The sequence below is a fragment of the Leucopleurus acutus genome (genome assembly GCF_964270905.1).
Source record: "Leucopleurus acutus genome assembly, chromosome: 20".
Lineage (NCBI taxonomy): Eukaryota > Metazoa > Chordata > Mammalia > Artiodactyla > Delphinidae > Leucopleurus > Leucopleurus acutus.
Window position 1 is genome coordinate 18,669,699 of NC_139162.1, and position 12,200 is coordinate 18,681,898.

At 49.4% G+C, this 12,200-nt stretch overlaps 1 protein-coding gene across 1 annotated transcript; it reads left to right on the forward strand.

Annotated features, from left to right (window-relative positions):
• Positions 1–3,636: 3,636 nt before the first annotated feature.
• On the forward strand, positions 3,637–7,875 carry DPEP3 (dipeptidase 3; the record flags this gene model as incomplete). Its single annotated transcript, XM_082862226.1, has 10 exons — positions 3,637–3,875; positions 4,146–4,272; positions 4,749–4,878; positions 4,968–5,109; positions 5,356–5,422; positions 5,539–5,715; positions 6,231–6,315; positions 6,849–6,924; positions 7,402–7,537; positions 7,639–7,875. 10 exons carry the CDS (start codon positions 3,637–3,639, stop codon positions 7,873–7,875), a joined length of 1,416 nt encoding a protein of 471 aa, XP_082718352.1.
• Positions 7,876–12,200: the final 4,325 nt, after the last annotated feature.

The window sequence follows — 12,200 nt, forward strand, 5'->3', positions numbered from 1 at the left end:
AATCAAACTTAACAGAAAAAAAAATCAAACTTCAAGGAGCCAAAGACCAAAGGTTGTTTTTTGGTTTTGGGGGTTTTTTTTTTGCCATGCGGTGCGGTTTGTGGGATTTTAGTTTCCCGACCAGGAACTGAACCCTTGCCTTCAGTAAGGAGAATGCGGAGTCCTAACCACTGGACCACCAGGGAATTCCCCCAAAGATTATCTTAAAAGCTGTCATAGGGCTTCCCTGGTGGCGCAGTGGTTGAGAGTCCGCCTGCTGATGCAGGGGACACGGGTTCGTGCCCTGGTCTGGGAGGATCCCACGTGCCGCGGAGAGGTTGGGCCCGTGAGCCATGGCCGCTGAGCCTGCGTGTCCGGAGCCTGTGCTCCGCAACGGGAGAGGCCACAACAGTGAGAGGCCCGCGTACGGCAAAAAAAAAAAAAAAAAAAAAAAAAAAATACTGAAGAATGTCACTTGGTCAAGAGAAATTGTCAAACATTCAATCTATCAATAGAAAATGAACTAAGCGAAGAAGCAGGTTTTGAAAATATTATTCATGAGTTTGCTTCCATTAAACCCAGGGAAATAAAATTATAATTCTGGTTTGAGTGTAAGTAAAATATAGAAACATAAAATAGTGTTGTGAGTTTTAATACACCTACTTTTAAGTTCTTCCATTTTTTTCAACTATTTTAATATTCTGGAAAAACTAATCATTAAAAAATACATTTATAATGTGTATAGAAGTACACATTTTTCCTCTTGTCTCAGGGTCCAAGTTGGCTGGTCTCTGAACTGTTACTCAGAAAGTTCTAATAGTGCTTTCTATTTGTTTCACCTGTTCTCTCCTTGCTTGACTTCTTTTGGATGGATTGAGCAGCACTCCGAGATCACCTTAATCCCATTTCAGAGCCTTCCAAGCTGAGCTGATCCAGCTCAGAGTCCAATTAGGGGGAAATGGGAAGAGGTGGAGGTTACTAGAAGATAGAAGCTTATAGAAGGGCCCTGTGTTGCTGGCGCTCAGACCTCTAGGGTATCTGAGGCTCTGCTCAGTTGGTACAGGTGTTCTGAATGGGCATGACAGGGCTGCTCAACGATGGCCCGAAGAAGTTGGAGCTCGCAGCCAACTGCCACTGCTTGGAGCTGCACTGACATAAACACACAAAATGAGGGAGACATTCCTGTTTTCCTCTCCTGTCTTTCCATCTCCCTTTCTCTGGTAACTCCTACTGGCAGAATGTAATAGGAAGCCAGCTGGGTGGTTAGGAAATGTGGTTTCAAGAGTTCAAGCCCCAGCCTCACAGAGCAGAGAATAACATAAGGCTGGATCTGCAGTTGAGAGACAATTGTTTGATAACCAGGATTGCTGAGGCCTGATTCACTCTTTCCCCTAGGGTGTGCTGTCTTGTGTTCTAACTCCTCAGGGTTCTTCCTTACTTCTGGGGGACCCTGGATACTAATCTCTATTTCCTTAGCCCCACAAAGTCCCTAGTGGAAGAAACAGCCCAAAGACCTGGCCCACCTCTGAGTTTCCACCCTCCCTGGATCCTTCACAAGTAATTTTTCAGTATCTTGTTAACTCCCTGATGCCTTCAAGAAGATTCTTTTCATATTTTTCCCAACTTTTCTAATGATTGTCAGGAGGACTGTAACTTTGATTTATTTACTTAGTCAACCAGACATTTGAAACTGCGTATGCATTAATTTGATAACATTTTAAAATTAACTGTAAACATTATGCCCTCTCCTTTTACCTAAGACTAATATAGGAAACAAATGTATACGAAAAGCTTCTGCACTTTTGAGAAACTATCAGCAAAGTCATCATGCATTAGGTTGTTTAATGTCACTTAAATGAAGACCTCCGTGGCAGGTCAGCTCAGATGTATGAGTCACCAGAATATAAACACCTCCACCCCCCTGTGTCCTTCCTGAGCTGAGGAAGGCAAGCTGGAGGCAACCAGGTCAGACTTTGTCCTTACCCCTGAGGCATGAGAAAGAGGCAGGGGGCAGTGATGGACAGGGGGCAGTGGTCACCAGAGGCCAAGGTCCCTCTGGCGCCGAGAGGGGAGGCCAGCTTGTCAGGGAGTCCAAGAGAGAGGAGACACACACAAATGCAAAAGGGGGGGACAACTCAGACTAGATTTCAGCCTGTGTTGTTGACCCCTCTCAGCCTGGCAGGACCTGATGCAGGCCCAGGAGGCTCAGATGCCACCAACTGCAGTTTTGAGATCAGTTCCCCCTAAACCATAGCTTTTTCTGCAGAAAACAACGAATTATACTGTCCAGGCCACTGGCCAGCCGGGAAACCACCTTGTCCTGAAGGAGGAGTTCTGTCTATCCTTAGGAGACTAAGCCTCTCATGCTCTTAGCACCAAGGGCCCTGACTGGACCCTGTCCCCCTACTCTGTGCCTTGGAGACTCTTCCAGCTCTTCCCCCACAGCACACTCATCCTGCTCAAACCAGACCTTTGCCTAGGCTACTGGCCAATCCAGATGCCCTCTCCACTCCCCTGCAGTATCCAAGCCCCATCCTTTCAAGGCTCAGCTACTGTTCTGGTGCCTTCATGAACCTCTTACCACCATGGCCAGCCTTCACCAGCACTGCCTCCGACTTCCCTCAGCCAGGATGACCATATACAAAAAAAAATGAGACAGGGGCCTCCCTGGTGGCGCAGTGGTTGAGAGTCTGCCTGCCAGTGCAGGGGACACGGGTTCGTGCCCCGGTCCGGGAAGATCCCACATGCCGCGGAGCGACTGGGCCCGTGAGCCATGGCCGCTGAGCCTGCGCGTCCGGAGCCTGTGCTCTGCAAAGGGAGAGGCCGCAGCGGTGAGAGGCCCGCGTACCGCAAAAAAAAAAAAAAAAGAGAGAGACATAAATTGACCAGGGAGTAGGTAACCTCCTTCCCAAGATGGCGACCATTAACTAATGTTTAGTATGTATATTCCTCTAGGGTGGGGTGTGTGTGTGTGTGTGTGTGTGTGTGTGTAACAACACATGCACAGAAGTAAATTTTAACACGAGATACTAAAACAAAATGGTCTCCCATAAGTATTATTCTTACATTTCACTTTTATTAAAAATATATAGGGAATCACTTTTCTGTCCGTCAAAACATACAGATCGAATTCACTCTTCTGAATTCTAATTCTTCCTAGAATTTCATGGAATATTTAACCCGTTGGAGGGCGGGAATATCCCTGCAAATAAAACCCACATGGACCTGCGACCTGCCTGGCTAAAGGTGAAATTAGGAGGATTCCTGGACCCCTCCCAGTTCCCCCACGGGCCTCCTCCCCGAGTCAGTAGGTACACACAGCTCGGGAGGGGTGGCTGGAGGGCCGGGAGCAGGGTCGGAGGGAGCCCGCGATGCATCGCTAGCGGGCGCTCTCAACACAAGCCAGCCTGGCCCACTAGTGCGCCGTTCTAGTCGGGGCGGAAGATCCTATCGCCCCCTGGCGGCCACGCTGTGAGGCGGCATTATGGGTCCCCGCCCGTCTGTCGAGCGTCCTGACTCCAGCCGCGCGTCAGACGAGGCCGCGCCGCTGGGTCACCTACATCGACGGTTGGGACCCCAACGTCGCCCTCTGACTCTCGCTCTCTCCTCTCAGGCTCTCGAGACCCGCCTCTGCCCGCCTGCTCGGCCCTGTGCAGCATGCTGCCCGTAGGCCTCGAGGCTCCCCGCGCACTCACCCGGCGGCCTCTTCTGCGTCTGCTGCTCCTGCTGTGGCTGCTGCTGTGGCCGGTAACCCGCGCTCAGACCACGCAGGGAACCCCCAGCGCCTCGACCAGGCCGGACACCTCCAGCGCCCCAACAGCGCCGGGCTCCCCGAGAGCCTCGAGTCTGCATGAGCGCGCGCGGGCCCTGATGCGGGACTTCCGGCTCGTGGATGGGTGCGTCGGTGCTGCGTGCCGGCTGGTGGGGGCTGAACCCGCCCCTGGGCAGGAGAGGAAGGGCTAGTAGGAGGCTCCCTCACACCACCCCTCTCTCCTCCATCACCCCTGGCGCCTTCGTCCCCATTACCCCGTTGCCGGTGGAACGCCCTACCTAAGAACTCCTCCTCAGGACTACTGTCTGTGTGAGGGAGGAGGTGGGCTGGGACAGAACAGGCCCAGGACCTGGAGGCCACGCCCCCTACTCTTACTTTGTCTTGACCCCCCCAGCAAGAACCACCTGCCCCTGTTCCTGAAACAGCATTTCCGGAATGAGCTACAGGAGGGCAACCTGCGCAATTTCAGCCTTGGCCAAACCAGCCTGGACAAGCTCAGGGATGGCCTCGTGGGTGCCCAGGTACCAGAGGGACACACTTAACGGCCGCTGGGGAATGTGGGGGCTACAGGAACCTGGGTAGACAGGCCTCTGACTATCAGAGGACACGCAGTCTGCCATCATGGGGCTGCTGGAGAGTGCAGGGGTGTTGGAGGTCAAAGCAGACCAGAGGCATGGGTGCCCAGGTTCTGTGGAGACTCAAAGAAAGTGATCAGAAAATCCCTGGCGAGCGTGGGGGCTCTGAAACCACAAAGGATATGGTGGATTGCCTTTGGGGCATTCACATAGCACACGGACAAACGGCAGGTGAGGACGGGTGCTGCCGGTTTGGCTGCTGGCAGCAAGCTGAATAGTCCTCAAGGTACCACGGGGTCATGCAGTGCCGCACTCAGGGCCACTGACCCAGATGAGTACCTTGGGGGCCGAGGAGGAGTAGCAGGCCAAGGGCACTTGGAGTCCACCCTGATCTCATTCTGGACCCCTGGGCCAACCCCCAGTTCTGGTCAGCCTACGCACCATGCCACACCCAGGACCAGGATGCTGTGCGCCTCACGCTGGAGCAGATTGACCTCATTCGTCGCGTGTGTGCCTCCTACTCTGAACTGGAGCTTGTGACCTCAGCCAGAGGTGGGCTGGGGAATGGGAGGATAGTCAGGGCCTCACTCTGGTGGTTCTGGCCCTGGGCTCTGACCGCTTGATTCTCTGCCCTCTTTTAGGACTGAACAGCACTCAAAAGCTGGCTTGCCTTATTGGTGTGGAGGGTGGTCACTCACTAGACAGCAGCCTCTCTGTGCTGCGCAGTTTCTATCTGCTGGGAGTACGCTACCTGACACTCACCTTCACCTGCAACACGCCCTGGTGAGCAGTGCCTGGCCAGGGTGGAACGGTAGACACATGGTGGGGAAACTGCCAGAGAGGTGAGGACAGAGGGGTCCACAGAGGGAGGCTGTGGGGTCTCAGCAGGTCCCTCACACTCCCAGAAAGCAGCTGGTCCGGATCCTCACCCTGTTCTGAGGTGGGATGGATGGACAGAGAGCCTGGAAGTCCAGGCTCTGTTGGCCAAGGTAGGGCCTGCTAGATTGCCTTCCTCTGGCTGTCCTTCAGGGCAGAGAGTTCCACCAAGTTTCAACACTTCTACACCAACATCAGTGGGTTGACAAGCTTTGGAGAGGTAAGGACTCCTTTTCCATATCCTACCCCACACGTTCCCTACAGATATGTGCATACACGTGCGTCCCTCCCGACCCACCCCCCTGCAAAAAAAAAAAAACCCACCTGTCCCTGCAGAAGGTGATAGGGGAAATGAACCGCCTGGGCATGATGGTGGACTTGTCCTACGGGTCAGACACCTTGGCGCGGCAAGCCCTGAAGGTGTCAAGGGCCCCTGTGATCTTCTCCCACTCAGCTGCCAAGGCTGTGTGCAACAATATGCTGAATGTTCCCGATGACATCCTGCAACTTCTGGTGAGCAGCCACCCCAGCCCTCAAACCTGGGACTAGGCGTGCTTCATCCAAAGATCCTTTTTTTAAAAAATATTTATTTATTTATTCACTTATTTGGTTGCTCTGGGTCTTTGTTGAGGCAGGCGGGTTCCTTAGTTGCAGCATGGGAACTCTTAGTTGCGGCATGCATGTGGGATCTAGTTCCCTGACCAGGGATCGAACCTGGGCCCCCTGCATTGGGAGTGAGGAGTCTTAACCACTGCGCCACTAGGGAAGTCCCTATCCAAAGACCCTTGACCCTGAACAAAGCTACCAGCCCAGGCCTCACTCACCCTTGGACCCAAGGCTGGTTAACCCTCCCCAATCTCTGAAACTCAAGGCCAAATCTGTTCCACCCAGGGGCCAAGAGAAGTGAAGCCTTACCCAACCCCTCAGGCAAGGAGTGAGCACTTACCCTAGCAGGGCCCCCAGGGCATAGGTGGCAGACCATCAGGCCGGAAGTGCCAAGCTGAGTGTCCACTTGTTTATCCATGTAGAAGAAAAATGGTGGCATTGTGATGGTGTCGCTGTCCACGGGGGTGCTGCCGTGTAACCTGTTTGCTAACGTGTCCACTGTGGCAGGTGAGCCCCGCTTCGACTCCTTGTGCAGTTGTAGCTTGGCCTGTGGCCGCTAGGGCCCTCAGGACAGCTCTAGGCGTCTGGCGTACCTGCTGGGCCCTGGGCAGGCCTCCCAACAGCTCAGGGGAGCAGACACAGCTCTTCACTGCCCTGAACCCAGATCTAGGGATACAACCAGTGCTGTTGGGTTTTGGGGAGGCAATTGCCTCTGCCTTTGAGTCTCACGTTTGCTCCCACATCTCTGGAAAGGACAGGCAGAGCCCCGCAACCAGGCTCTCAAGGAACCCAGAGGCATGGTGGCTCCTGGGCAGGAAAAGATCCAAAGGGGTTGGTGGCCCTGAGGTTCACTCTGGGTCCAGTGTCTAGCCTATAACCACTTCAGAACTCACAATGGGCTGGGAGCTCTGTGGAGTCAGCTGTTATGTCCTGGAGTGCTGTGGGCAGGGGAATTGGCCACGCTGAGTTCCCCCAGACCAGGGCTGGTCCCAGGATCTAACTCTAGCCTCATGCTGCCCACCACAACCCTCACCCCCTAGATCACTTTGACCACATCAGAGCCGTCACTGGATCTGAGTTCATCGGGATTAGCGGAAACTATGATGGGTCTGGCCGGTGAGTGTTTCCCCTGGGGTTTGTCTTGGGTGGGGGTTCAGTGGGGAGTCCTTTAGTCTCAGTTCCTTATCCCATGGTCCTCCCATCCTTCAGGCCTCCACCACAGACTCTGGTCTTCCAGCCCACCTGACATCTCCCCACTCCCAGGACCTGTTTCCTGGACTTGCCCTGTCCTTCCTGTGGCCCAGTGGACCCATTCCCACTCCAAGCCATCACAGTTGTTAAGTACCCACCCCCTCACAGGAGACCCCATCTGCCCAGCACATGCTCCACTCCCAGCCCAGTAGATGTGCTGTGGACTGAGCATCTGCTCGGCAGGTAAATGCTGCAGAAGCCCAGTCTTCAAGGAGCTTCCAAAGTTCCATTCAGTATCCTGAAGAACACGGGCCTTCATTTCCCGCATGTAGCTGGGGCTGGTGTGACAGTGGGCCCTAGGCCAGGATCGGGTCCACAGTTAGCCAGCTGGTGGCCACACAGGTTCCCACAGGGGCTGGAGGACGTGTCCACATACCCGGTACTGATAGAGGAGTTGCTGAGGCGTGGCTGGAGGGAGGAAGAGCTGCAGGGTGTCCTTCGTGGAAACCTGCTGCGGGTCTTCAGACACGTGGAACAGGTATGCTGGGCTGGGCAAAAAGATGGTTCAGTGTTTCAGCAGGTGGCGGGCATGGGGGGCTGGTGCTGGGGAAGCCACTGACTGCTGACTTTCATCCCCAGGTGAGAGAGGAAAACAGTGGCCAGAGCCCTGCGGAGGATGAATTTCCAAACAGGCAGGTGGGCAGGTCGTGCCACTCCCACCTGACTCAGCCTCAGAATGAACACCTGGCCACACACCGGGTGGGAAACAAGTGGCCAACCAATCAGGCCCTCCAGAGGCCCTCAAAAGCCTCCCCACACCTCGTTCTGGGGCTCATGGCTGCTGCCACCTTCTCAGTCCTCATCCTATGGCTCTAGTGACCTGGCCAGTCCTCCAGAGGTCACTGTGTCAAAGTCTCACAAAGTTCCCCTCCTAGTGGTCCAGGCACAAACATAGGTATGCTGAGAATAAATATTTTGGGTACAGAGCCAGGTGTGAATGTCCTTCCTTCTTCACAGGCAGGGGGGTTGGGTCTGGTGGGCTCTTGGTTGGTGAGCCGTCTTATGTTCTAGCCCCAGCTGCTCAAGATGGGTGGTTCCCATTAGCCTCCAGCTTTGTCTTTCTCAGGAAAGGCAGAGGCATCTTACCTTATTATTCTAAAAGCCTGAGCCCACAGAAGAGCACTAAGGAGTCAAGAGCAGAGTTGATCCCATCATGGAGTGTGACAGTGGTAGTTCCCAATCTCTCTCTGAAAGGTTTAAAAATTTTTTTTGTTTTTGTTTGTTTGTTTTTAAAGGGTGATACCTTTTGTAGCATAAACGTTTGGAAGTATCAAGAGAGGAAGCGTGAAAAGCTTTTAGATTTTTCAGGTAGGGTCCTCTTTTTTTTCTTAAACTGATTTTTCAATGGAGGTGGAGAAATCAGGTCTTGGAAAGAAAAAAATAAAGGAACATAGTGCCATCTGCTCAGCTTACTACAGGCCTTCCATCTCGGACCACTTTCCTCTCCCAATCCACAAGGGTGGGCCAGAGCCAGATCGAAGTTCCTTCCATGGGAACTCGAAATTAGCAGAGAGACTACAGTGCCACGTATGACATAAATTGTGTCCATATATATGTGGGTCTGTCTTTGAATTCTGTTCCATTTATTTGGGCTATTTGTTTATTGTATTATCAATACTATAAAGTTTTAATCACGGCAACTTTATTTTTTCTAATTAATTTATTTTTGGCTGCATTGGGTCTTCGTTGCTGCACGCGGGCTTTCTCTAGTTGTGGCGAGCGGGGGCTACTCTTCGTTGCGGTGCGCAGGCTTCTCGTTGCGGTGGCTTCTCTTGTTGCGGAGCATGGGCTCTAGGCGCGTGGGCTTCAGTAGTTGTGGCACGTGGACTCAGTAGTTGTGGCTCGCGGGCTGTAGAGCGCAGGCTCAGTAGTTGTAGCGCACGGGCTTAGCTGCTCCGCAGCATGTGGGATCTTCCCGGACTGGAGCTCAGTGTCCCCTGCATTGGTAGGCAGATTCTTAACCACTGAGCCACCAGGGAAGTCCCATCTCGGCAACTTTAAAACAAGTCTTGACATCAAATAGAGTGAGTCTTCCCACTTTAAGAGCATCATATCAGTAAATATTTGATCAGATAAGTAGATCCACAGTGAATGATATAAAATAAGAGATTTATTATAGGGATTAGACTTTATGCACATATAGGAGACAATGGAAAAGGCTGCTTGATCTGGTGTTGGGTATTAAATCTGTACAGGTAAGCTGGGCCAGAGTTAAAAAGGAGAGCTGGATGTGAGGTGGAGGAGAAGCTGAATGAACCCATAAGGACAAACTGGAAAAACTGGATATCCATTTGTGAAAAAAAAAAAAGAATATTGACCCCTAGTTCACATCATATAGAATAAAACATACAAAATAAAATTATTTGAATATGTTATTGATCCAAATGCAAAAGATAAAAGTACAAAACTCTTAGAAAGGGACTTCCCTGGTGGTCCAGTGGCTAAGACTCAGCGCTCCCAATGCAGGGGGCCCGGCTTTGATTCCTGGTCAGGGAACTAGATCACACATGCTGCAACTAAGAGTTCACTTGCCACAGCTTAAAAGATTACACATGCCGCAACGAAGATCCTGCACCAGCAATGAAGATTGTGAGTGCCGCAACTAAGACCCAGCATGCTCTTCAATAAGTGATGCTGGGAAAACTGGACAGCTACATGTAAAAGAATGAAATTATGAACACTAACACCATACACAAAAATAAACTCAAAATGGATTAAAGACCTAAATGTGAGACCGGGCACTATAAAACTCTTAGAGGAAAACACAGGAAAAACACTCTTTGACATAAATCACAGCAAGATCTTTTTTGAACCACTTCCTTGAGCAATGGAAACAAAAACAAAAATAAACAAATGGGACCTAATGAAACTTCAAAGCTTTTGCACAGCAAAGGAAACTCTAAACAAGATGAAAAGACAACCCTCAGAATGGGAGAAAATATTTGCAAACGAATCAATGGACAAAGGATTAATCTCTAAAATATATAAACAGCTCATGCAGCTCAATATTAAAGAAACAAACACGCCAATCAAAAAATGGGCAGAAGACCTAAATAGACATTTCTCCAAGACATACAGATGGCCAAGAAGCACATGAAAAGCTGCTCAACATCACTAATTATTAGAGAAATGCAGATCAAAACTACAATGAGGTATCACTTCACACCAGTCAGAATGGGCATCATCAGAAAATCTACAAACAACAAATGCTGGAGAGGGTGTGGAGAAAAGGGAACCCTCTTGCACTGTTGGTGGGAATGTAAATTGATACAGCCACTATGGAGAACAGTATGGAGGTTCCTTAAAAAACTAAAAATAGAACTACCATATGACCCAGCAATCCCACTACTGGGCATATACCCTGAGAAAACCATAATTCAAAAAGACACATTCACCCCAGTGTTCATTGCAACACCATTTACCGTAGCCAGGACATAGAAGCAACCTAAGTGTCCATCGACAGATGAATGGCTAAAGATGTGGCGCATATATACAATGGAATATTACTCAGCCATAAAAAGGAACGAAATTGAGTTATTTGTAATGAGGTGGATGGACCTAGAGTCTGTCATACAGAGTGAAGTAAGTCAGCAAGAGAAAAACAAATACCGTATGCTAACACATATATATGGAATCTAAAAAAATGGTTCTGATGAACCTAGGGGCAGGACAGGAATAAAGATGCAGACATAGAGAATGGACTTGAGGACACGGGGAGGGGGAAGGGTAAGCTGGGACGAAGTAAGAGAGTAGCATTGACATATATACAATACCAAATGTAAAATAGCTAGCTAGTGGGAAGCAGTTGCATAGCACAGGGATATTAGCTCGGTGCTTTGTGACCACCTAGAGGGGTGGGATAGGGAGGGTGGGAGGGAGACACAAGAGGGAGGAGATATGGGGATATATGTATACATATAGCTGATTCACTTTGTTATACAGCAGAAACTAACACACCATTGTAAAGCAATTATACTCCAATAAAGATGTTAAAGGAAAAAAAAAAATGACACATGCACCCCAATGTTCATTACAACACTATTTACAATAGCCAGGTCATGGAAGCAACCTAAATGCCCATCGACAGATGAATGGATAAAGAAGATGTGGTACATAGATACAATGGAATATTACTCAGCCATAAAAAGGAACGAAATTGGGTCATTTGTAGAGTCATGGATGGATCTAGAGACTGTCATACAGAGTGAAGTAAGTCAGAAAGAGAAAAACAAATATCACATATTAACACATATATGTGGAAGCTAGAAAAATGGTACAGATGATCCGGTTTGCAGGGCAGAAATAGAGACACAGATGTAGAGAACAAACGTATGGACACCAAGGGGGAAAAGTGGCAGGGAGGATGGTGGTGGTGGGATGAATTGGGAGATTGGGATTGACATATATACACTAATATGTATAACATAGATAACAAATAACCTACGTATAAAAATAAATAAAATAAAATTCAAAAAAAGATGTTAAAAAAGAGACCCAGCGTGGACAAATAAATAAATAAATACGAAAAAAAGAAAATGAAAAGGTAGTCAACCTTACTAGTCCCTAAGGACATGCAAAATAAAACTCACAAGAAAGGATAACTAAAATTCAACAGATGAACAATACCAAGCGTTTGTAAGGGTGTGGAGCAGCAGGTATTCTCTCATACCCTGCTGGTGGCAGTGTAAACTGATAAAAACTGCATTGAAAAAGAGTTTGACATTATTTACTAAAGTTAAATACACATATACCCAAGGATTTAAATTTTTTTTTCCCTAAAGACCCAGCAGAGGAACTTCCCTGGTGATTCAGTGGGTAAGACTCTGCGCTCCCAATGCAGGGGGCCCAGGTTCAATCCCTGGTTGGGGAACTAGATCCTACATGCATGCCACAACTGAGTTCGCATGCCACAGCTAAGAGCCTGCATGCTGCAACGATAATCTGGCATAGCCTGCATAAATAAATAAGTAAATAAATTAATTAATTAAGTTAAAAATAAAGACCCAACAGAAATGCCTGCACACATGTGCACTGAAAGACATGAACAAATATATTTATAGAAGAGCTATTTTTAATAATTTCAAATTGAAAATAACCTAACAATAGAGAAATCAATGGTGCTATATTATCTCCATGGAAGA